The sequence below is a fragment of the Erithacus rubecula genome, assembly GCF_903797595.1.
Source record: "Erithacus rubecula genome assembly, chromosome: 3".
Taxonomy (NCBI): Eukaryota; Metazoa; Chordata; class Aves; order Passeriformes; family Muscicapidae; genus Erithacus; species Erithacus rubecula.
The window spans coordinates 26,985,659-27,010,847 of record NC_136689.1 but is presented as its reverse complement, the minus strand read 5'-3'; the positions used below and the strand labels follow the sequence as shown (position 1 = coordinate 27,010,847).

General features: G+C 40.3%; 2 protein-coding genes across 16 annotated transcripts; one reads left to right on the top strand and one right to left on the bottom strand.

The window, feature by feature from the left end:
- Positions 1–949: 949 nt before the first annotated feature.
- HNRNPA2B1 (heterogeneous nuclear ribonucleoprotein A2/B1) lies at positions 950–14,227 on the bottom strand. Of its 9 annotated transcripts, none has more exons than XR_013773664.1 (12): positions 13,991–14,227; positions 9,170–9,280; positions 8,258–8,404; positions 6,805–7,015; positions 6,411–6,512; positions 6,240–6,320; positions 5,658–5,720; positions 5,041–5,160; positions 4,671–4,793; positions 3,565–3,647; positions 2,117–2,247; positions 950–1,295 (listed from the first exon to the last, which is right to left on the bottom strand). XR_013773664.1 is itself a non-coding variant. In XM_079301048.1 (11 exons), exons 1-10 carry the CDS (start codon positions 14,018–14,020, stop codon positions 3,586–3,588), a joined length of 1,050 nt encoding a protein of 349 aa, XP_079157174.1. In that variant the 5' UTR covers positions 14,021–14,227; the 3' UTR covers positions 950–1,295; positions 3,565–3,585. The 9 variants fall into 9 exon arrangements, 7 of the variants coding, with proteins under 7 accessions (XP_079157174.1, XP_079157172.1, XP_079157171.1 ...); XR_013773665.1 differs by lacking the exon at positions 13,991–14,227 and adding an exon at positions 12,574–12,915; XM_079301048.1 differs by lacking the exon at positions 2,117–2,247.
- Positions 12,966–24,564, top strand: CBX3 (chromobox 3). Of its 7 annotated transcripts, none has more exons than XM_079301051.1 (7): positions 14,295–14,394; positions 15,927–15,977; positions 17,740–17,889; positions 19,734–19,876; positions 20,797–20,962; positions 22,288–22,382; positions 23,922–24,564. In XM_079301051.1, the coding sequence occupies exons 3-7, from the start codon at positions 17,848–17,850 to the stop codon at positions 24,046–24,048; spliced, it is 573 nt and encodes a 190-aa protein (XP_079157177.1). In that variant the 5' UTR covers positions 14,295–14,394; positions 15,927–15,977; positions 17,740–17,847; the 3' UTR covers positions 24,049–24,564. The 7 variants fall into 7 exon arrangements, with proteins under 7 accessions (XP_079157183.1, XP_079157181.1, XP_079157180.1 ...); XM_079301053.1 differs by having other exon boundaries at positions 16,479–17,889; XM_079301055.1 differs by lacking the exons at positions 14,295–14,394; positions 17,740–17,889 and adding an exon at positions 13,311–13,516.
- The last annotated feature ends 625 nt before the right edge of the window (positions 24,565–25,189 follow it).

Here is a 25,189-nt window from a genome sequence, read left to right as displayed (position 1 = left end):
TGAAACAGAAAAATAATTACAGCCCTTTGAAGTGGATTTGTTAGTTTTTTTTAAATGGTGTATGAATGTGGACTTGGCAACTGTAAAGAAAAAACTTCCATCAACTACATCTAAGTTATAGGAAAGAAGGCAAATTGCTTATGATCTGGTCATTCTGTTGGAAAGAAGAAAGTAAAGCAGGATTTGTGCGTCTTCGTTTTCTGCTTCCGTTGCAGCCTGCTGGTTACCTATGCAAATATTTCAAAGTTTAACTTAAGAAACAGAAAAAAAATTGTATGTGAATCTTTAAACAATAATATAAAGGTTAAAGACACAATGATTCTGCCAAAGGATATAAATTTCAAGTTTTGAATAAACCATGCATGAAGATAAGTGGTTAAAACAGTATAACCTCAAGACACCTTCCCTTAAATACACTCTCAACTGAAGTTTTCCCAAGCTCACACTTAGTGTTTGTTTTAGTGGTTTTGTTTGGTTTGGCATTTTTTGCTTTGGCATTTTTCTTCCAGATGCAGCTATGGGCAATACAGTTTTGTACAGCAGGAACTCTACGTTCTAGTCAGTCTGTCTGTCGTCACACTAAAAGCTCTTTAAAAGTGAAAAGGATAAAGCCCTTGTCCTATTGCAATCTGATTAACTGACTTAGGTCATAGTTTCATTAACCAGAAAGTATGAGGTAATATAAAACACAGCCAAAAAAAAAAGCTACTTTTAAGCACTTGTGTCCACCAGCACAGATATCAGCACTTTAAATTTGCAGCACTGTTTCTCCCAAAAGAGAACAGATGCCCAGGTCAGAGAAACAAGTTCCATGAACACACTTGTCAAACTGATTCTGTTTTGAATTCACCTCAAAATGGAATGTTTCAAATCATGAAAGGGTCTAAACATAAACATTATTTAATGTTAGATACACACTAAGTTTTTATTAAGCATTACACTAGAACTATTTTGGTATAAAAATACTTTATTTTAAAGCTATGAAAGTTATAAATATATGTAGTTAAACTTTCTACTCACAGAATGTTTGCTATTTTAACATTAGTGATTTGTTTCTCCTAACGAATCTGAAATTTATTCGAAAGGTTTACAAGACATTTTTACTATAATTTAAAAAACCCATCATTACAGGGAGCTGTACTAATTGTGATGTTTTATCAGTATTCATTTAACCTCTAGATTTTTAATGAAGGCAGCAAAAACAACTATTTTCTGATGATACAGAATTTCTTATTTCTTGAAGCGTTTCTGTGGTTGACCACTTCTTCATTAGTTACCTGCAGCATGGCACCTTCCTGCCAAAGAAAAAAAAAGTGTATCTGAAGATGTTTATCACATATGTCTAAACCAAATTACCAATAGGGGAACTTCAGCCATTTTTAAAAAATAGTATAAGCAGTTCACTGGTGTGTCTAACACAAAAGGAACAGGACTTTTGTTAGCTGAGTCCACGTTCTTCAATAGGTAGCCTTTTAGAGGCAATGAACTTTGAAATTAAGGCATTTTTGGTTGCCTTTGTTTTGGATAGGTTTTGTTGATTTTTATTTTAAAACCAAATCTAGTAGAGTATGCCACCCTTACTCTGGCTCATTCATTACTTGATAAATTTCCATCAATTTGAGGTGCAAACATTCAATGCAGTGAGAGTAAGGCTGAATAAATTTGGCACTAAGGTTTGTTAGCTGCAAGAACTATAAAAAATGGTGGAAACCTCAACATTCTAGCCAAATTCCAATTTACATAAATACATTGTACGCTTATGAAATACCACCTGTAGTTTCATTTGAAGGTTTCACTTCCCCTCCTAAAGAACTGCTTATGCAGTTGTTAAAAGAATGGACGACACATTCCTTCACAGAGGCAGATGTATTCTGTGGTGCAACTTTCCTTACACGTAAACAGGCTACAGTTACTTGGGAACCTTCAGGATGAAATGTGTTATATAGAATAGATTACAGCAGACAAGACACGTAACAACATAGTTCATTTCCAACAGCACAGAACTACCTTCATTGCATTACCTTGCAACCACCATAATGCATAGACTCCCAAGAAAAAAGAAAATGTTGCAGGATGCAAAAATAAAGTTGTATGATTTAATTAACTTGTGACCTACCATTTTAACTACCAACACCAGGGATGGAACCCTTGCAAAGCTTTACTAATGGACACTTGCAGGTCTCATTTGTTCAACTGTAGCAGTGTACAGTGGCAGCAGTCTATGCTTGTCCAGGGTTCATATCATAGCTAGATTCCAGTAGGAAAAAAATATGTTAAGTAGCTGAAATTAACAGATTTTTTTGTAAAATAATTTAATAATACAAGAAAACAGGATTCACAAATTTCTTTTCAATTTGTAATTGTTAATTCATTACTATGTTAAACTACATAATGATAATCACTATACTGAAAGAATACTGTCATACATTATTAGTTTCTTGGTTTTGAAACATTAAGAAAGAAAAAGTAAATAAGATCTTACCTAAAGAAGTTTAACTGAAGCTTAGAACTATTTTGCTCTACACCCTCAGCCTTCGTTGCCATCCTTATAAACAATCTACCGTAGTTAAAGCTTTGCAGAGATACAGCACAGCTTTTTAAGACTGGCTGAACTTTTAGTGACGTTTTCAAGAGTTCTCTTGTACTAGACCTGCGTCCCTGGAAGAGTACCTTGCTGGGGGATTTTCCTTTCCTTGCCATTGAAGAAGCAGCATCTAAAAAATCTAGAAAGGTGTTTCTCCTTGCAGAGATACCCCTTAAGTTACCTAGATATTTTAAACCTGGTAATTTACAGACAACATACTTTTTCTCACCAGCATTAAATTTTACACGTACAACAATAGCTTTTTATTATTTGTGGGACCTTATACTACCCACTCCTTGCCTTATTTTACAGTATTAAAAAAAAAATCTAAAATTACACAATATTTCCTTTAGAATTATTTTATTAAAATCATAAATGTACAACAGCTTCTTAACTCTACACACGCACTTAAATTTTTAAAAGGAAAACGTTATGTCTCATTACACCATGATCCTGGCTAAAAGCTTTTCAAAACTTTGAGAAAAATCTTAAAAAAGGTTTCACATGTCACCTGAAACTTACAAATTTAACATTATCAAAGGAATGCTTCTACACTTACAAAGACCACTAGAAAGAAACAACAATTAAAAAGCTAAGAAACTGTCTCAAAGGCATTTTTACAATCCTTCCTCCACAGTAAGGTAATGTTATTAAATAATCCAAATCCATTCACAAAATGGCTCTCTGCATCTGCTCTGGTGTCTTCTGCCATATCACTGCATATTTATGCATGACTGAGATAAGTGTTTCCTTAACATTGTTATTTCGATAACCTGAAGCTGTTCTGTTACCTCTGGGCTCTCATCCTCTCCTATTTATACAGTGAAGCCTGTTTCAACAGAAGTAAAGAGTAAAAAAATAGGTTATGAAATTATTCATCTAACCATTTTTTAAAGGAAAGATAATAGCCTAAAAAGCTTTTAACTCCTGCAGCTACTCTCAAGAATCACTGCAATTTTAACATTTAAAAACATACTTACCCATGGCATGCTTGAAGAAACTCAGTAACGGCTCCTCCCTCCATAGCCACCACTTCCTCCACTGCCCCCGGGACCATAGTTTCCTGCAGATGTAGGATAAGGAACAGAATGGTTCCATCAGTACATTTTTTAATCTAGGAAAGTTTTTGACTGAAACAATTAATCAAAGCTTGACTGAATGAAAAGTAACATCTGCTTTACTTCCAGTGACAGCATATGCAACAAAGACTTCTAACATTTCACTGTCTACCTCTAAAGAACCTCCAAAGACTGCCACAGGAAGCAACTACATGCTAAAATCTTAAGATTCAACAGTGCCACATGTAATTTGATGCACTGTGCTGTCTTGAGCCTGTGAGGGCTGAATTTGCTTGCAGGCTAAACCTTAGAAGAAAGGGATTCATGTTTCTGTTTCCATTTCACAAACCTTGTATTCCAAATTAAGTAACACTTAGACAACAAAAAGCAGAAAGCATCAGAAAAAAAGATGAAGAAGATAAAAAAATCACAGCAAATATGATTAAATAGGAAATTGAGTACCTAGACTCTACAAAAGTATTGTGAGCTGACAGCAAAGAAAAAAAAAAAAGAAGCTTTAAACTCAAAATTGCAAAACACTGTGGGAAAAGTTAGTTCATTTTACCTGTTTCAAAATAAATAGTTTTCCCCGAAACAAGCTTTATAATCCCAAGATGAAACACTGAAGCCAACTTGCAAAAAGAACATAGGCACTGCAGCCTATCTATTGCAGAAGTTACCCAATTTCTACATATCCCTTGGAATCATAAAGAATGACCTGGGTTGGAAGGGACCTTTTGAGGTCATCTTGACCCAACCCCTCTGCCATGGGCAGGGTTATGTGTCACTAGACCAGGATGCTCAAAGCCCCATCTAATCCTGCCTTGAACACAGCCAGCAATGGGGCACTCACACCACCTTTGAGCAACCTGTTCCTGCCTCATCACTCTCACAGGAATTTTTTCTTCTAATCACAGTCTACAATTTTTTTAGTTCAAAACAGTTAACCCCATGTCTTCTATTTCCCCCAAATTCCTAGAAGCCCACCCACTCCAGCTGCAAGGAAATATACAAGACATATACAGTACCTCCACCATATGGTCCCCCCATGTTCCTGCTGCCACCAAAATTTCCACTTTTCATCGGACCGTAATTTGAAGGTTGTTGGTTGTAGTTGCCAAAATCATTATAGTTTCCACTTCCATAATTGCCTGCATTATCAACACAAAAGTGGAGAAATACCTAGATGAGCTAAAATGGATACAACCCTCAAAGATACCCCATTATAACAATCCTAAGTACAAAAATCACACATGTATTCCAGCGATATGTGCACCCAACATTGTTTTCATTCTATTTCATACTACTTGAAAAACTTAAAACACCCCTCCCTCCAGCCTCAAAAGAATTGCAATAATTTGTAACAAATGCTTTTACATTTTTAAGCCCAAATGTTACCTCCTCCATAGTTGTCATAACCACCTCCATAGCCCCCACCCTGGTTTCCATATCCAGGTCCTCCTCCACCATAGCCTCCTCTTCCTCCTCCATAACCAGGACTGCCACCAAAGTTGCCACCTGTGATTACATAATCCTTTTTTATTAACTTTTAATACAGAATGCACTCTAGTTATACACTAAGATATTTTTCTGTTTAGAAAAAGAGAAAGAAAAAGGTAGTTTTGTAAAGAAATTTCTATGAACAGTATTTTTTTAAAGCACCTACCAACTCCCACCCCGCTAAGTGAGCTATGACCAAATCCCACCAATCACACTGCCTAAAGACCTCAACTGAAAGGTTTAATTAAATCTTCCTTTCCAGGAAATTTAAAACTCACTCTTATCTTAAAGGAAAAGAATGGTTGTCCAAGAAATGACCATACAATTTGTCATATGGAAATCAGACGTAAGCCAACAACCATGTACACTTTTTAAAGCCAACAAAATGGCTCAGGTAATTCAGGTAAGTTTTAAATATAAGGATATAAAATATGGAAGTATTTCCTAATGAGAGAAAAAAACAAACAAACAAACAAACAAACAAAAAAACATCACCACCATAACAGCAAACTAACCTCCAGGTCCTCCTCCATATCCATTATATCCATCACCAAATCCACGGCCACTTCCATATCCATCTACCGGGAGAAAAAACCATAAAGGATTTCAATTCACCTGTAGTGAACCAGTCAAATTCTCAAAGCCTTAAGACCCTAAGTACTAAATCTGAGAAATTATCAATTAAGAACATGTACAATTAACTTCAGAAAAGTGTAAGTGAAACATCCAATCACCATTCTACATTTTTCCTTTTCTTGCATTTGTACAGTACCCAGTTTTAAAAGGTCAGGCAAATGCTGCATAGAACCAGATAAATCTCTGACCTTCTTAGCAAGAAATTAAGTTTAGGTTACTTTTGGCTTTCAGTAAAAGCTACAAAAAACCCCAAACCAACCAAAAAAACACAACCAAAACAAAAACAACAACAAAAAAAACAAAACACAGTTTCACTTGCAAATTACTTTTCCCAAAATTTCTCTCAACTGCTACAGCTGCATTTAAGCTAAACTGCATCACAGCATAGAAAGTTATCCAAAACCAGAAAGACAGTATTAATGAGGTAAAAAATGTAAATGCTATAAACATGCCTGTCTTACCAGCTCCCCCTCTGAAATTGCTGCCAGGTCCTGGACCAAAGTTGCCGCCACCTCCACGAGCATCACCAAAACCAAAGTTCCCTGTATCAGTTTAATGATTACAAACTAGTGAGATTGTGGAAAGTGAACACCAAAATCAATCACAAACCATTAACCATTACTTGTACATACCTCCTCTCCCACTCCTAGAATTTTGAACCTCCTGCATTTCCTGTCTAGAGAGAGCTTTCCTTACTTCTGCATTATGGCCATTGATGGTGTGGTACTTCTGCACTGTAACCATATGAAATAAGAGGCTATCAGCATTTAACTGGCAACAAGTCAGAGTATCAGACTTCCAATCCAAACACATTCTGAATAATATAAAAAATAGAGAATACCATATGACTTTTAAACAAGGATGTCAGTACTTATTTGAAATACATGTTCCCATACAACTCAGCAATCTATGATGTAAACAGATAAACAGGCACATAACTAATCCCACTATCTCTAAGTTCAGCTTTACACAACCACCAAGGGTGCAAGAATTAATACTATCCAAGAAAAGAGTGAAATTACTTACATACAATTTTATCCACAGGATCATGGTCATCAAATGTAACAAATCCAAACCCTCTCTTTTTACCAGACTGTCTGTCAGTAATGATTTCAATAGTGTCAATTTTTCCATATTCCTCGAAGTAGTCACGAAGGTGGTGCTCTTCAGTGTCCTCTTTAATACCACCAACAAATAATTTTTTCACAGTAACATGAGCACCAGGTTTTCCAGATTCCTGTTTTTAATTAGCACAAAGAAAAACAATTTCACAAAGCACTATTTTACCAGGATTTCAGGAACAGAATTGAGATAAACCCGGATTTTTGAAGCACTAAGGTACAGCCCTTTTATGAGGCATGACCTTGCAAGCTCATTCAGAAGGCTTTTGAGAGAAAAGTAACAGTTTACTTGAAGGTTTTTTCCTCCCCTCTTTATGTCAAAGTCTTAAAAGTACTGAACAACTATACTGATCAACTGTTTGAAAGAACTGCAAGTATTGAATATTTAAAGTTAGAGCATGATTTTTGTAATTGTTCAAATGAAGATCCATCAGCTTCTTCTGTCCAATTCCCTGACAGCAGTGAACCTACACTCCACTCGTATGAAGGTCCTTTAACCTTGGCAAATTCACAACTATGCATTTTAACACCACACATGCTGCTGTAATTACCTTTTTCCAAATGCTAACCAACCCTGCATTCTGCAGGGAATTGAAAGAAAATTGGGATAGCTAACAGGGGTACCAGTGATTACAATTTCCATTTCCCCATACACCTTTGGGACAGCTCATTCAAATGCAGTTCATTAGTCCAAATATATTGAACACCTCAGTCTAACCTTAATCTGGTAAACACTCCCATGAGCTCCCACGTGGTGAACAGAACTTGCCTTATAATCCCCCCCTTGCTCCTCAATACCTCTGTGTCACAGTAACCTGGCTTACAGGTTCACCTTGTTCCTCTATGCATAACCCTAGTTGTGGAATTCAAGAATGCCTGGAGCTAAAATCAGCACAAGTCCACAGATGATTCTATGCAACACCGCTGGAAAAGGTTCCCCACTATATTCTCTGTTTTAATGTACCTTTTAGAAATACCCCAAAAAAAGATCTTGGAATAGTCAGAAAAACTGACAGGAGTTTATCAAATTGAGGCTTGTAATAGAAGCTATTCCAGAGAAGAGTTACATTGGAATTTGCATAATTACAGGTATTCAAAATAACATGTTTGCTACAAGAGTTTTCAGACCCCAGGTGTGTCCCTTGCAGACATAGTTCCACAGCTAAAATAACGTAATAATTGACTGTAATAATCCACATTTATATAGGAGACAAAAAGTGTGGGAAATAGTGCCCCAACTATGGGCTTTTAACAAGATAATTTAAACCCACACAATTTCAAACAAGAACTAAGCCTGTCTGACCCAAACAGGTATTTTTTGAAGCATGAGAAGCATTTGCTTTCAAAGCCATACTTACCTCTCTAGCCACAGCTCTCTTAGGCTCAACCACCCTTCCATCAATCGTGTGAGGTCTTGCAGCCATAGCTGCATCGACTTCAGCCATAGAAGAGAACGTTACAAAACCAAACCCCCTTGATCTTTTGCTTGCGGGATCCCTCATTACCTGAAACCAATAAAGACATTTTAACTATGTATATCGGTCTCATGTTAAGCTTTTTACTAACAGTATTTAAAGTAAGTGTGTAAGCCTAGTTTACATTTTCCTTGATTTGATTTCAAAAATACAACTATTGTAAAATACCACACTCTGTTGATTTAATTCTTTTAAGCTTTATGAAGACCACAGACTTTAAATCTGTGTCATGATTTACAATTCCCAAGACAATTTTATCCCTGTTGATATTTAAAAGACACATACAAACACTGTGCTTACGGACATGGTTTAGTGATGAACTTGTCAGTGCTGGATTAACAGTCAATGACCTAAATGGCTTCTTCCAACCTTAATAACTCTATGAAAACATCACAGAGAAAAACCACCATCCTCCTCCAGCTTTACTGAGGCTGCTTATTGCTTACGACAATAGGAGCATTCTGCCAAATGTTACCAACCACACAGATGTACTAGTGCTCTGTGTAAGCACTTCCTAATGCACTTCAGCCAATGACAGCAAAGTTGAGCTGCTGAAATCAGTGGTTAGAGATAATCTGAGGGAATTTTACAGAAAACAGATTATGAATGCTCCCTAACTCTTATCAAGTCTGCAAGAGAAAAATGCATACGTTGCTAAAATGGACTGAATTGTGTATAAACCAACCAACTCTACCACTAAAATCTGATTTTCCATCTTCTCTAAGCCATCCAGAAACCAACTCCCATTTAAAATTCCTACACATTCCATGCCATTGCTATGTATGCTAGACTTACCACACAGTCTGTTAGCTTTCCCCATTGCTCATAGTAACTCCTCAAGCTTTCTTCTGTGGTTTCAAAGCTTAAGCCGCCAATAAACAGTTTGCGGAACTGCTCCTTTTCCCTCTGCCACAGAAAAAAGAGATTACATTAATACAATCTAAAACACCTTTTCTGCATTAGCAAATCAGACACTAACCAAGATTTTCCTAAGTGTCAAAGATTTTCAGTAAGACTTATTTTCAAAATAAGACCTGGCTCTTCTAGAGGTTCTTCCGCTATTAAGGAAATTAAGCAATTGATTCAATTCTGCAAGTCCACTTTGAAAATACGAATTTTTTTTAATTCTTATTCTTGTCTCTCCATCTAGATATCAAAAACAAGGGACCACAGTTGAAAACTTTCAGAATATTCCTCTCAAAGACCTCTATTAGATGCTTTTTAAAGAAAATGAGAACTTTGGAATTTGTTTTTATTATAGAAAATATGAATTAATTTATATTGTCTAATTCTATCCCAGGTAACATTCATTTCTAAAAACCATTTTGGCTAAATTATTTTACATTAATAATACAGTACTATTCATCCAAGGCATTATAAATAAAAATAAATTAAATACATTCAAACATGTTCTATAAGAGGTTAACAACTCATATTTTTCCCATAATTACTAAAACAAAGTCAAGCATCTGTAAAATTAATCTGGGATCCCACACCACTGGAATCAGCAACAAACCTAAACACCCTCAAGAGAAGCAGTATTAAACTAATGCCGTTTAAAGTAAAATGGGAATAATACATATTCACATCCACTAATATCATACTTTTGGTATGACTTTTATTTCCTTGCAGAAAAATTATCACTGCACTTGTTAAGCATCTTAGGAAATGACAAGTGCATAACAAAAAACCCCAACAAAGAACACGACCAGTAACAAGGTATTGCACTTTTCTGTATTTTGTGGTAAAGTAAAGCAGAAAGGACAACCTTCCAACTTCTACCAGTTGGAAACACTTAGACAATAACTTTTACTACAAATCAGGCCTTGTAATTGCCAGTTTCTACATCTAGAAATATCATTAGATCAGTTCATACAGGTGAAAATTGGACGCCAAACAGTTTTTAGAATGCACTAAGAAGTTCCCTTTCACAGTTTTGTAATTCCAGAATGTTCTTTTGAAGAGAACTGTTCTGCTCAAGAGAACTGATTAACCAACTTTAAAAATCAAGAAAACCTGCTTGGGTGTTGTTTTTCTACAACTCAAGCATAGCAGCAATTGACAAAAGAAACTGACAAAGTGTAACTGACAAACGCAATATGATTTAACTGTGCAATGGGCATTAAGATAAATTTTAAAAGAAAACTAGGGAAACAATGAGACTAAGAAAACAAGCAAAATACTTCCGTGCACATATGCTTTCAGAAGTATTAAGCCAATTTGCATGTTAACAAACACGACCAAGGCAGGCCTGGATTGAGATGCATATTAACACAAGACAGTTACTGAAGGCAGTAACAAACCAGGTTTTATTTTCAAAATACATCTCCATTATTAGCAGCTTGACATACTGCAGTCTGACAAGAAGTCAACTTTCTGTCCTCCTTCTCCCAAACACATACTCTATTTAAGACTAATCAGTTCAAGTTTCTCTTAAAAATATTTGGAATCTGCTGTTGGAGCTAGTTTTTTTTTCTTCTAGAAACACAAAGAAAGTTACTATTGTCTCCTTCTTGCACAGACAGGCAAAATAAGACAAGTGTTCAAAAGCAGCAAACGGATGTTTTTGCCATGCATTTAATAATGGTCATTATTATAAAAATATGAGAATCAAAACTTATTAAGCAGGTAGAGTATTTCCAGTTAAGTGTTATGTTTACCCTAAAAACAGCTATAAACCTGTAAACAGAACACAGGGGAAGAATGGAATTTATCAGCTGCAACAATGATAACAATACACTACACGTAACTGACAGACACTGAACAGAATAGTAATGAGTTTTACAGATGTATTTACGGTCATGCCCTACCAAGAACAGCATCTAGGCACCACACGTCAGAGAACAGCAGTAATGAAATTCATTAGCAGTTTTTTAAACTGTGCGGAAACAGCACACACGTGCTGCTCCACTAGCAGACACACAGCCTCTCGATGCAGAAAGCCGATTTTCAAGCAGCTCTGCTGAGCCTAACACTAACCTCCCACCAGAGCCCAGAGAGTTCTGCCCATGTGAAGTTTGTGCTGAAGGTATAAAATGTGCAATGACTATCGTCATGCCAGTAGCTCTTAGAATCCTGAGGAAAATACTCTTTCGATAAAGACATAGACACCTCATTCCTACGAAAAGCCACAATATAAAAGCTGGATGTAACACCTGTTTCAAAATTTCTACAGTACGCCCCGCGGCAGGAACCAAGTGCCAGGGGAAATTTTTACAACTTCTGTAGGATAGCCATCCGTGTTTATTTTAAACTTTCCTTCACAGGCTTAAAGCAACTCGAAAAGACAGGAAAACGCACAGCCATTCACTGAAAAATTAAACATCAGTGCAAGGAAATACAGCAGTAACATGCGCGCACACACAACCCACGCTGACTGCGGAATTAAGAATTCGGGTAAAGAAAATGTTTAACGGAGACAAGCGAGGGGGATCCCTGAACTCCAGGGCTCTGCAATCCCCGGCGGCAGCTCGCCCGCCGCCTGTGGCGGGTGCACGCAGCGGCCGGGCCGGCTCCGCCATGTGGCGGCAGCGGGAACGCCGCGGCCCCGCGCCGGGCGGGGAAAATGGCGCCCGGGAGCAGCCGCCGCCTCCAGGGAGAGCGCCGCACATTGCTTCTAGCGTGCACCGACACACACGGTACTAAGACCTCCCAGGCGCGCCTTGTCGCTCCGGTGCATACCAGACGAGTACAGCTGGCCCGCGCCCTGCCCGCTCTGCAGGAGCGATCCCCATCGCCCTTGGCAGCCGCGAGTCTCGGCCCGGCCGCCATTTTACCCCTCCCCCTCGCCAGCGCCATTACCCGCAGCGCCGCCTCGGCCGCCCCGCGCCTGGCGGGGCCAAGACGGCCCCCGGCCCGCGGAGCTCCGACTCCCCCTCCTCCGACGACACCTCAGCAGCAGCGCAGCTAATAGTCATGGCCACGGGCTCAAGAAACGCGCTGTCCGCCATGCACGGTTACCGCAGCTTCCGCCGCCTCGCCCGGCTGCGCGCCAGCCCCAGTCGCCGCTTCCAGAACCTTCCTCTGCGCAAAGATATCCAGCATCCGCCCCGCGTTGCGACCCGGCAGCAGCGTCCGGACTTGCGCGGACGACTCAAGCTTGCTTGTAATTCCCAGCCCCGAAAAAATTCACTCTGACTGCACAAGCAAACGCGTCTCCCTCCTTAAAAGCAAACTCTAAATCTTCCCATTCCACATACCATGTTCTTCATGGTTTACGTATTCCTGCTCGAGAGTACCGTACAACCGGCCGGTAATGGCTGCCTGAGCTGTTACGTAATTTAAAATTCACCTCCGTGTAGTGTTAGCGCCCTCCTACTCCAGCCCGGGCTCGCTTCCGAGGTTTAACTAATTAATTAAAAAAAAAAAAAAAAAAAAAGGCCAGGATCTGGAGCCTAAATATCTCCAAAGGGGCTGCAGTTCTGAATAACGCCCCTATGTGTTTTTATCGTGTAATGAAAAGTCATCGACTCCGTTAGTAATGGCCGTCTCCGAAATGAGCCGAAGGAGCAGTCGTCGTCGAGCTTATCCGCTTCGACAGCCGCCGGAAAAAGCCGAACCAGGAATGGAAGCCCATTCGGCTCGCTTCGGTAATTTCCGGAATCTGCCGCAGCAAGCGAAAATGGCGCTCGGCGCCAGCTCGGCAATTTCCGGACAGAAAGACGCAGCAAGTCATCGACTACTTCAGCCAGCTCGTCAGTTTCCGACAACCGACAGGCTCACGAGACGCGCCCGAGCGCAGCCGAAGCGGCCTGGAACGCTGCTGGCACTGTGTCACTTGTGTTTGTTTTGTTTGTTTTGTTTGTTTTTCACGGAAATTGACTAAAGGCCTCGAAGGCTCAAACCTCGGCGTTAATATTAATTGGGGACCGCCGCGCATCGCCCCCCCGAAACCTCGCCCTGGCCCCGTTCCCCCTCCCGGGCAGGAGGAAGTGAGAACTACACAGATTTTGGCACAAGCGCGGCACATCGCGGAGTCCCGGCGAAGGGAGGCGGACTTTGCCGCAGCCCGCTCCGCTCTATCCCGCACCGCCGGCATCGGGCGTGCCGCCCGCTCCGCCGCTCTGTTCTCCTCCCCTCTTTCATCCCCTTCCTCCCTCCCTTTTTCTCTCTCCGGCGGCCCTGCACGCACCGCGACAAAGGGTGAGTGCTGCCGCCCCGCGCGCCAAAGAAATGGCGCTGGAGCGGCTCCTTTCTTCCCGCCCCCTCGGCTCCCCCTCCCTTTCAGCTTCACCGCGGATCTCCCGCCCGCAGCGAAGCCTCCCCAGCCCATTCTCCCGACCCCTTTTCCTACTTATGAATGAGTTCTCGGGCCCCAGAGCCCCGCTGCTTTCCGACCCCGCTTCCCTCCCCCCACCCCTCGCTCACGCCAGGGCCTCCCCGCCGCAACGCGGGAAATGGCCGCGCTCTAAGGAGCGCCCCTCCAAACGAGCTTCAAACCCACCCCGGCGCTCCTCGCCCGCCCTCCCCGCGCCCGGGGCCCGCCCGGCCGCTCCGGCCGAGGGCCTCGCTCCGCGGCAGCGGGCAGCACCGGCCCGGCGCGCATTCGCAGCGGCGGCCATGATGGCGGCGGAGGCTCCCCAGCTCCGCCAACCCCGTCCGCCACCGCAGGCTTACCCAGTCGCTCTCCCTGTCGCCGCGAGGCATCTTCCTTCTTTTGGACGCCTGGCGCGGTCCTGCGCTCGCCCCGCGTTGGAGAGACGTCTTGGCCCCCCTCCTGTGCCGGCGGCGACGACGGTCGGAGGTTGTAGCAGCTCGCGCGTAGGCGGCGGCGGCGTCGTGCGCTCTGCCCCGTCACAGCCGCCGGCGCGCAGTGCTCGCCCAGCCCAGCCCAGCCCCGCCAGCCACCGCCGCGCCGCTCCCCGCCCTCCGCCTCCCGCCCGCCCTCTCTCTCTCCCTCCCTGCCCCCACCCCCCGCCTCAGCCCCCCGCGGATGTCGCTGTTGCTGCCTCCGCCGCTCAGTGCGCGCAGGGCGGGAGCCAGGAGGAGACGGGAGACCCAAGCGGCTGGGCACCATTGAAGTCTGTATCCTTCTCTCTCTCTCTCTCCCTCTTTTCTCTCGCTGCAGCCGCCTCCTTTCACCCCACTCACCCTCGAGTCCCCTTCCCTGACTCCCCTTTCCTCTGCGGCTCGCTGCGGACCGCCGCGGGGAGATGCGGAGCGCAGCCCGCCCGCCTCCCCCTACCGCCGCTTCTTCCCCACCCCCGCTTCCTTGGCGGTGGCGGGCGGCGGGCGAAGCGGAGCTGCCGGGGGATCGAGGCCTCGACACCCGCACGGGGAGGGGGGGAGGGAGGCCCTCGGACCCGCGGGCGCTGTCGCCCCGGGGAAGGAGAGCAGCGCCGGGGGCGGGGGCAGCGTCTCCCGCGCGGCAGACAAAGCCGGCCCGCCGGCGGGCCCTGCGAGTGCCCGGCCCGGGGGAGACGTGAAGGGGCGGGGGGAAGACGGCGCGGAAGGGGCCCTGTCAGCGGCGGCGGAAGCGGCCCGGGGCCTGCGTCCCCGTTAGCTCGCCCGGGGCGGCCCCGCCGGCCTCGTGTGCGCCCGCCGCAGGCCCGAGGCGCAGCCGCCCCCAGCAGGCCTCCGCAGGCTGCCTCTGTTTGCTGGTGGGGGGACTGTTACGGGGTTTCGGGTTTGGCTTTTTTTTTTTTACCCCTTTCGGCTGTCGGTCAAGCGGGGGGGACACAAGGCAAGACCTTCCTTCGGCACTGGCGCCCCGGCCCCGGCCCTTCTCCCACCTCGCCTAGCCCGCCGCCCATGGCACTGCCAAAATCCGCCTCCTGTGTCAGGGGAGGATTGGGCGGGATTGCTGAATCCGGGAGGCTTTCTGGCCTTAAAGGACTTTCCTGCGTTACCCAGGCATATGGGGAATTCTAGCAGTTCTATAGCTCGCTGCGGGGCGGGGACAATACATGCCTATGGAGCTGGTCGGTATTAGAAATGACATGGAAAAGGGGATGGATTGTGTTCAACGTAATTTGCGTAGGTTAAATATGTAGTATGTACATCTTAGCTGAGTTAATACTGTTCTAGGACCTTTATTCTTGCAAACTTGAGAATCAGAAGGCAACGTTATAGTTGCATTAAGATAAATATTTGCTGTTTATAAAAATTCGTTAGTGTATAAGAATAGTGGGTGATTCATTACACCTCAAATATGTATCTGTTCTCCGTCAGATTTGCCATTAATATACCTTAGGTATATCTTCAACTGCTAGAATCTGAACTCTTGTTCTATTTCGTTTAAGGAAATAAGCATCCTTGATGGTCCTCCCCCTTTTCCCTAGAAATATGTCTGTGCTTTTGAAGGCCTTGGGAAAAAATCGTTTTTCAACCCTATATACCACCTTATCAGTATCATTTATCCTGGCTAGCCTAATGGTGCATTACTGGGTTATGCCGGACAAAGTAGTAACCTACTTTTTGTTCTGGATTTAATCCGTGTAAGAGATGTTGTATGCAATGAATACATGGGGGTTGGAACAAGGACCATGCTTGTCTTGGGATGCCTTTCTTTGAGTAATGCAAACTTCCTTTTAATTGTCATGCATTTTTCTAGTAAAAGCTCTGCAAGTCTGCAATAAAAATGGCCTCCAATAAAACTACATTGGTAAGTTCATGCACACCTAAAGTATATAAGGATTTAATCAACATATTTTTCTTCAAACTTATAACTTGGCATCTCCATTTAAAAGATACATCCACATCTCCCCTCCCCAGCATTATTCTGACCAAAATTTCAGATCCAGAAAGTAAGGCTACTAGAAAGGACATTGTCTTTGGTTTTAATAAATCTGCCATTTCTAAAGAGAAACTTGTTGGGAAAAAGTGTGAAAGGACTCTGCACTATTTCATCTATCCTACAATAGAAAACACCAAGGATTTTTTTAGCCTCCTTTCAGCATACCATGTAATTCATCATACATGTAAAAAATAAAAGTCAAAATCATGCAGTCATTTAATTTCTCCCACTCTATTTGGAGAAAACTATTTGCCTAAAAAAAGGCAGTCTTTACAGATTAAAAGTAACATTATTGAGAAATGATGTGGCATAATTAAGGTGCCTTTTGAAATGATTTTTAACAAATAACAGTTTCTTTGAATTTCATAGGAGCAGAGATTATCAGATGTCAACCCCTCCTGGACCATTTTAATGATGCATTCATGGATCTCAAGTCCTCTAAAGCTTTGCTTGACATTAAAATATGGACTCCTAAGGGCAGTTGGTTGCTGGTTACAATTCAACTAATAATGATACATAGTTTCCTCAAGGACAGACCTGTAGAAGTATAATGTGAGATATATCTGAGGTTGAGATGGGGAAGTAAGCAAAAAATATACATGCAAAATTCAAAACTTCAATAGCAGAACAGCGGGTTTATAATATACTCAAAAGGCCTGTTCTTAAATTTACAGAAATAATTATTCAGCTCAAAATATATTCAAAACTTGTGACTCCTGGCTTAGAAGTGCAATGGAGTGCTTCCTCTGTGTTGTACTGTTTTAAAATATTTCACCAAGGTGAATGTCTAAACTTTCTGTTAGTAATTGATTGTCCACTTATCCTAATTTGAAGAAGGAGTTAGCCAGCCTGGGGAAGGGTGCTTTTTAGAAAGGAAAAAATCTTACAAATGCAGTATTTTTAATCTTTTGATGTTAAGAATTTTGCTGCACAGGTCAGGAAAATCAGTTATGGTTCCCATGGGAACCATAACTAATTCTGCTTCGTTATGTATTTGCATGCAAAACCTAAATATGCTAAGGGGTAGGGTAGCTCTAGAGCTGCAATTCCAATTTTCTTACATCTTGTATGTTAAAATGCTACACCACAGTGTCACATCAGTGTTTTAATCTTGCCCCTGAGAGAAAGAGTGATTATCCACAGATCTGCATGTCGTATCTGGTGTCATATGACTTATGAATGCAGATAGAGAAATGAGCTCTACCTAAGCCTTCAGCAGTCAAATGCCCAAGTTACAGCTTACAACGTGCAACCCTAGAGAGCTTCAAGGGTGAAGTGGACATTTAGAATGCTTTAAGTTCAGTCAGGTGTCAAAATTCACTCGTGGGCTGAGATTTGCATGGGCTTGTATAATCCTAGAATGTACAGGTTTTTTAACATGTTCAGTATTTCTGCAGGCTCTGCAATCAAGTGTTATTTTAATAGGCACAAGAGTTTGAAGAGCAGTGCTGATGCACAAGACCTAATAAATCTCTATAATATTTAAAAAAGAAGCAGCATACTCTTAATTTTGCTATTTCTTACTGCACTTCAAGAAAAAAAAAATACAGACCCCCATGACATTCATTTTCCTTTGTGGAAGATACTTAAGTCTTAGAAAATAAAAACCCAAATTGTTGCTTTGATACAGAAATCCAAAACATTGATCTTTAAGTGACAAGAATTAGTGAAGCCGAAAAGAGTACCAGAAAACAGTCTTCCATTGAATCAAAGAATTTTAGTCCAACGGAGAATACAGATGGAGATGTTCCCCACTTGTAGCCTGCTTGCCTCATCACCAGTAATTATAATGTTATTACTATGGTATAATGAGTCTGTCTTTTTCTGTGTTGTCGTTTTTCCCTCTGCTACTTTTATTGTTTGTTTATTTTCCTCATATCTACCCCTTTCTATTTCACACTTCCATTTTTTGAAAGAAGCTGCCCTCATAGAAGCCTTGGACATCTTCATGTTGTATTTCCCTTCAATATCAGTCTTGCATTCTTTTTCCTGTGAAGGCAAAAATAGCCAATATGCTTAAGTTAACACTTTTCAGACATGAATGCTGTGGTCAAAATACACCTGGGATATGCAGGCACTTAAAATCTAATTGGAAGTACATGCTCTGTTCTCTCTTGTATGCTCTCAAGTCAAAACAATTGCCATGTGAGATATATATATACAGAATCTTGCTGTTTGAATGAGAAAATAGAAACTTTTTCTCCTCTTTGTTGTTTGAACCTTCAATTTATGGGTTGCTAACCATAAACAGTAAAGTATTTCGTGAAAGGAGGGAAAATTAATTATGAAAAATAAGAGGTACAAAGACAGGGCTTTGGCAAGAGAATCATCTTCCAGTCTTCACTAAAAGAAGACAGTTTTTGTTCTAACATACATTTTTTTTTTTTTTACCTTTCACCACATCAAGACAAAATTCAACTAAATCTAAAAGTTTGAAAATTTCAAAATTTCAGTGTTGTCCAACTAACCCACTTTAGAGAGGACTAGAGAAAGGCTATCAAGCAAATAGATGTGCTTTGTGATATTTGCTTGTCTGTGTTTCCTTGTAGAGGAAGTGCTTTAGTGAGGAATTAGTTCTGTCGACTTTGATTTAGGGTGCTGCATAACTATGTTTAAGGAGCTTAATACTTAGTTTATGACTGCCACTTGACAATTTCCTTATTAAGTGCAGTCCAAAATGGCAAACACACTGCTATTGGTCTGCTAGTCCTCCAGAAATGTGATACAACATGATAGGCTTGTTCAATTTTTTTTAAGATTACAAACAAGGAAAATCTGAAATGTGTCCTTCTACTGCTATTTAATTGTGCCTTATTAAACTGGGAATGCCTTGAGGATGATGTGGATGTAAAATTTGTTTTAAGAACTTAAAAAATATTACCTGAACTATCAAATGTAAACTTTTAAACAAAAAGTTTTATAAGTTAGCAAAATTCCACTTATGTGTTAAGTGCTGTACTTAAGTGTAGCAGTCTTAAATTTATGCACCTTTGTGACATCTCTTGTAAGTTACATGGGTGCATGGCTAAGAACAAGAAGGAACTGTAGTAGTGGAATTCTTCTAGCATGTGTCCTGTTCAATAGTTGCGGGTTATTGTTGAGTATTTTGCTTTTTGTAGTAATACATTGTAATCTTTCACTTTCCTGCCATCAGTTTCTCCTTGGTTTTTTTTGGTTTTTTTTTTTTTTTGGAAAAGGTAGAAACCGCCTTTTTTCAGTACCATCCCTTTTCTATTTTATGCATTTTCACAGTTCCCTTATTACTTCTCTTTACTTCTGCCTTGCCCTTTGCCTTTTCACAGGCATAGAGTTAACTTCTAGAAGCTTCCTGATGTTTTGAGCATGTAGCACTGAGAAATAAATTTTTAAGGGGATTATAGTCACTGAGTATGTGGACAAAAAAAATTTTTACCTTTTTAAAAACTGATGTTGGGTATCTCATTAAGCACCTGAAAAAACCCCAAAAGAATAACATGTCTTGCTCAGGTTACCTGACCACATGCACTAACATGAAAGGAGTCTGAGCTTCTGGCTTTAGTTTTAATAAGCCAGTGAAATAATTGTAAAGTAAAAAAAAAAAAAAAAAAAAAAAAAGAATAATGTCATTCTGAATTTCTTTTGTAGCACAAAATGGGAAAGAAACAGAATGGCAAAGGTAAAAAAGTTGAAGAGGCAGAGCCTGAAGAATTTGTTGTGGAGAAAGTCCTGGACAGACGTGTTGTAAATGGAAAGGTGGAATACTACTTGAAGTGGAAAGGATTTACAGAGTAAGGCGTTTCCTTTTTTTTTTTCTTTTTGTGATAGAATGTTAAACACCACTGCTTTGAAACAGTTGTGCAAAGAGGAGATTGGGTGATGGGCATCCACTTTAAAGAACCTTGAGAGAAGGACATCCATAAATGCATAGTCAAGTGGGACAGTCTAGTATGAAAATAAAATAGAAGATAATGTAGTTCATTGTTCACACTGTATAAAATATTTGAGGACTTTTACCAAGTTCTTTGTGGTTGTTCTTTTACTACTCGATAGAGCTTGTGTCCATAGCTGTCAAGGTAAGATACAAGATAGACTGACAGTTACCATACATGTAGCAGAATGAATGGTACCTCTGAGTAACCGATGGTGCAGGAATGTAAACTGCAGGCAGCTCTGAAGCAGATAGTTTGCTTATTGCTAATTTTCCTGAACTGTTCTCAAATCAACTGGATTTGCCTGTGGAATGGCTGCCTTCATTAGGCATACTTGAAAGGAATTTTTGAGTATCTTTCCCAGGACTTACCTATGTACGTGAAAACTTTACAGTAGACTTCAGAAGCTGATTGTTTAAGAAGGAATGTAATTGTGCCTCCTTCCAGTGGCACTCTGTGGCAGCTTGCTTTACCAGTTAAAACAAGATTATGCACCTTGAATTTCTGCATAAATTGTTATGCATGCAGTGATATTATTGTTGCATACCTCCCAAAGTGAGTGCATTGCAACACGATGTGCTCTGGCAACCTGAAATGTGTGCATAAACACAAAGTACAATGTGTTTAGTATTTGAGGGTCTGATTTGAACTCGTAATAATATGTTACTGTAAAGGAAAATAATTTGTAGGTATAAGTTGCTTGTTTTAGGGGGAACCATGGGGCTAGTTTTGCATTTTTCTTCTTTACCCAGTTTTACATAAATGCATGTATGTTTCAGTGCTGACAACACATGGGAACCGGAAGAGAACTTAGATTGTCCAGAGCTAATTGAAGCCTTTCTGAACTCTCAGAAAGCTGGTAAAGAAAAAACCGATGGTGCCAAAAGAAAATCTTTGTCAGATAGTGAATCTGATGATAGTAAATCAAAGAAAAAGCGGGATTCTGTAAGTATATGTTCACTGGTTAAGCTTTTGTTTCCCTGCATCTCTCCCCCTCCTCTCCATCCCCCAAAAATCATATTGTGACTTGGATAATGAGACTGAACACTGATTTAAAATGGTAAAAACTTCATAGCATCTGTATCTGTGGTTTGAAAAGGGTATACATTCATTGCAGTTAATGAGACTGTCCAAATGGTTAATAAAGGGTGATTGACTGACATGATGATTAAAAGTTTTTACATTGTCTCATAACACTTACTGAATAATCGAAAGTAAGACTGGTCAAGAGTTATTAATTAATGGTATTAAGTGATAGGTTTATATTAGAGCAAAAGATCCATTATTGGAACAAAGATCAAGTTCTCATTTGCTGCCATATTTAGTATATGATTTTGAATAGGTGAGTGGCAAGATGGCAAAATATGAAAACCAAGCAGTTACTTAGACATGATGGTGTAGAAGGAGTAGAAAGGGTGAGTCAAAAAAGCTTACCTTTCCTGAGAGGCCTGGATTTTTCCTTCAGTTTAAATGAGTAAACAACTAGACACATTTAGTGCTAATAAGTACAGAATGATGCACACTGTTTAATAATAATGCAAAATGTTGAATAGTTCACATTTGCTTCTGTAAACTTTTAGACTAGCAGTTTGAAACCACTGACACTGCCAGTCATTTTCATGTACTGAAGAGAGCAGGCAGTTGGACATGTGGTTACTGTCAGAAAGGTTGGATGGCATCAGAAATAATAGTTCATGAATAATAAAAAGAATGTTTTGCTTTTGTGTAGAGTCAGTTGTTTGGCTTCATCTGGTACGATAGTGGCCACTGTCTCTAAAAGGATATTGTGCACCTATAAAGAAGCTAATACAGGAAATAGTTGTGATATTTTTTGTCACCAGTGTGATGTCAGTGAGCCAAGAAGAGTTGAGGTGTTCCTCAAGGATGCAGTTTCATTGTTGGTTTAGCCAACCCAAGCCTGCTGTTTTTTCCACTTCCAGACATGCACTTTTACTTTGCTGCTTTTGTTATTTTTACTGACCATGCTTGATTGTTTTCCTACTGCAACAATTTTAGACCATTTGTTTTGTCTGTCATATTTTCAGAAATAAATGCTGGAAACATGGATATAAAACCCTTTATTAGTACCCTACCTCTAAATGACTTGGCCTGAAGATTGATCATGAAAAAATAATATGTAATTATAGATTTGACTGGGTTTTAAGGCTATTTTTTTTTGTTCTGATGCACAAATACACATATACATTTATGTCTCTAATACCAAAATAGAATTTTGTCTCAAACTAGATAACCATCTTCTAACTTACTAGGTTGATAAACCAAGAGGGTTTGCAAGGGGTCTTGATCCTGAGCGGATAATTGGGGCTACGGATAGCAGTGGAGAGCTCATGTTCCTCATGAAATGGTAAGTCTTACATCCACAATTCTTGTCCATAAAGGAAGGGCAGGCAGCTGCACTTAGGCTAAAGAGACAACTTCATTGTAGGAGTAAGGCACAGAAACTGGTGGTCTCCTTATTTAACCTTGTATTCTTAGAAAAGCAAGCCTTCTAAATTAAGTTAGGACTTAATCCCTCTTCCTTCAAATCTCAAAATACCTTTCATTTCTGTTTGTTCAGTTTTACTTTGAAAGGTAATTTCTGATAAAATAGGAGAAATTAACATTTGTATGGAAAAACTGGATCTAGGTAATGCTCTTGCAGAGGGAATGGCAGGCAGAAATCCAGCTTTATAAGTTTCAATAAGCAGAAGCCAGCTGCTGTATAGCCAGCTGTTTAACCAAGTGTAGTGCCAGCTGTTCTGCATGCATCAAAGTGAAATTGGAAGCAACTAGGGGAGAAAGCAGAGGTGGAGATGAAAAATAAACAATGTGGAGAGGGTTGACAATATGGACTAGTAAGAGTACAGAATGATGTGGAGAGTTTGTGGTGTTGGGAGGGTAGGTGTGGACCAGCTTCTTTAGTTACAGTATTGGCAGAAGGATTTCTTGCTTTGTGAACAAATGGGATAAAATTAGTGCTTCTTCCCAGTGTTGAGAAATGAAGAGATTGAATTAACATTTGTTGAGAGTCAGATTTCTTAAGGTGATGGGATAAGAAGAAGGATTGCTTTCCACAGCCTTTGAGAAGGGCAGATTTTCAGAATGGTGTCAAATTGAGTGATCTCCTGAGATGTGATTTGTCTTGGGATGTGCCTAGACTGCTGAACATTAGTGCTGTGGGACACTGTCTGCCTTTTGCCTTGTCAAATTCTCTGTAAATTTTATGTGAAACTTAGGAAAGGTTGCAAAGCAAAGATCATGAGTGTTTATATTTCTGTAGTGATAACTGGAAAAATCAAACACAAAGGATCTTTTTCGTTTGTTCAGTTGCAGGTGATTAATTTTTCATAATTGGTCTTAGGTAACAAACATAGATATGAGCTTGTATGCACAAAGCTGACTTTTAAAGGCAGCATACACTTTTAAATGGAATCTGAAGCATGTCAGACTGGCAAGCTTGGTTTGTTACCCCAAGACAGCATCAAGAATAACTGTATGAAATACAGGAAGTTACTTCCATAAACAGTAAATGTAATTTGCATCTAAGTACCAGTTCTTAAGATTGGTCCTATTGACTTTTAAGTTTTACTTTGAAGCTTTGATTAGTCTTTAAAAGACAAAATCAATCAAGTTTTACTTTTTTCATTATGTACTGCAGAATGTGACTTTATAACTGATTCCCTTAGAATGGCATTTTCCTTTCAAACAGAAAAAACATGGGAAAAACAATGGAGCTATCAACCTCATCATTACCATTAGCATGGAAAGTCTTGGCAGCTTAAGTGAAAGTATACTGGAAACTGATTTCTAGCTGACATTCTTTTCATAGGACTTATCAAGAGATGCTGAATGTTTGAAAATACTGATTATTAATTTGCTTAAATCCTGCTCTCTTCTACATCAGGAAAGACTCTGATGAGGCAGATCTGGTGCTGGCCAAAGAAGCTAATGTGAAGTGTCCTCAGATCGTAATCGCTTTTTATGAAGAACGGCTAACTTGGCATTCATGCCCAGAAGACGAAGCACAATAATTGTTTGCATTGCTTTTTTTATATATAAGAATATTAAAACCCGAAATTTGATTTATTAGCAATGTGAGAGGCATACATTCTAACAAGTTTCAAATTTGATATTTTTTTGAAGTAGTATGTTTTGCATCAACAGCAAGTAAATAAAAGCTTTCTGCAACTTGTTTCATTTATCACAAGAGAGCATTTGATACTACTACTTCCTCCATATTAGGTAAAAGCTTTTATAAAACATCAATGAACTTCCATAGTTACTACAGAATCATAATGAATGTCTAAACAAACACAGATGTTTTGTAGTCTTCTATACTATTGATGTGCATGTATCTTCTTTACCCAAACCTAGCCCTTTAAACCTGTAGGGTCATTCTTTTTAGTATTTGGGATCACTTGGTCTCACAAAGACCAGGTGAAAACTAACTTTGTAGTAATTTGAATGTTATCAGACTGTATATTGTTTACTTTATTGTAAATACTGGTGAGCAGTGGTCAATAAAATAGTTTTATATTCTTCCTTTATACTGATAGGCTGTGACTCTTTTGAAGCGGGGTATTTCTCAACTTTTGATATGTTAAACTCAATTTGTAATATATTTAACTGTAAGTTGTTTTCTTAGGGGTAGGTTATTATTAATATTACCCCATTGCTACTCTTACCCAATACCAGACAAGTACCAGGCGTTGATTATTAGTTGGGGGTTTTTGTGAATACTGCCTGAGACATGGGGGTTTTTCAGTCAGGAAGGGCCTGTAAAATTAATGTGCTTTGAGTACTCCTGGAAGTCACAGATGGCAACCACACGACCTAGGTACAGCAGTTGGTCACAAGGCCAAGTAGCCTTTGCAGATATAATAGGAAATATTGGGCATGTATTGATGGTATTAGCCCTTGCTTTAAGTTCAGGTCTTAATAAGAAGCTATAGTGTACTCTAGGGCTGGTTCAGACAGAATTATTCTTCAGGCCATCACCTGAAGAATACTTACATAGCTCAGCTTTTAAAGTGAAATATTTAAATGAAGATACTTAAGTCATATACTTGGAACAAAAGACTTCGTTTATATTTCACGTTGAATTTTAAGATTAGTCCTATAATCAGCTGCTTGGAGAATACCTTCATAAGGGCAGAAGTAAAGGGTGGGGAA

What these genes read in the sequence shown, in the direction of transcription:
- HNRNPA2B1 (XM_079301046.1), bottom strand. Translation starts at nt 14,020, where the DNA reads ATGCCTCGCGGCGACAGGGAGAGCGACTGG. An exon ending in AGAGAGCTGTGGCTAGAGAG is followed by an intron (nt 7,016 to 8,257) that starts GTAAGTATGGCT and finishes AATTAAAAACAG; the next exon opens with GAATCTGGAAAACCTGGTGC. An exon ending in TCCTGTGGATAAAATTGTAT is followed by an intron (nt 6,513 to 6,804) that starts GTAAGTAATTTC and finishes ATATGGTTACAG; the next exon opens with TGCAGAAGTACCACACCATC.
- CBX3 (XM_079301052.1), top strand. Translation starts at nt 17,848, where the DNA reads ATGGAGATGTTCCCCACTTGTAGCCTGCTTGCCTCATCACCA. An exon ending in GCCTGCTTGCCTCATCACCA is followed by an intron (nt 17,890 to 19,733) that starts GTAATTATAATG and finishes TTTCTTTTGTAG; the next exon opens with CACAAAATGGGAAAGAAACA. An exon ending in AAGTGGAAAGGATTTACAGA is followed by an intron (nt 19,877 to 20,796) that starts GTAAGGCGTTTC and finishes TGTATGTTTCAG; the next exon opens with TGCTGACAACACATGGGAAC.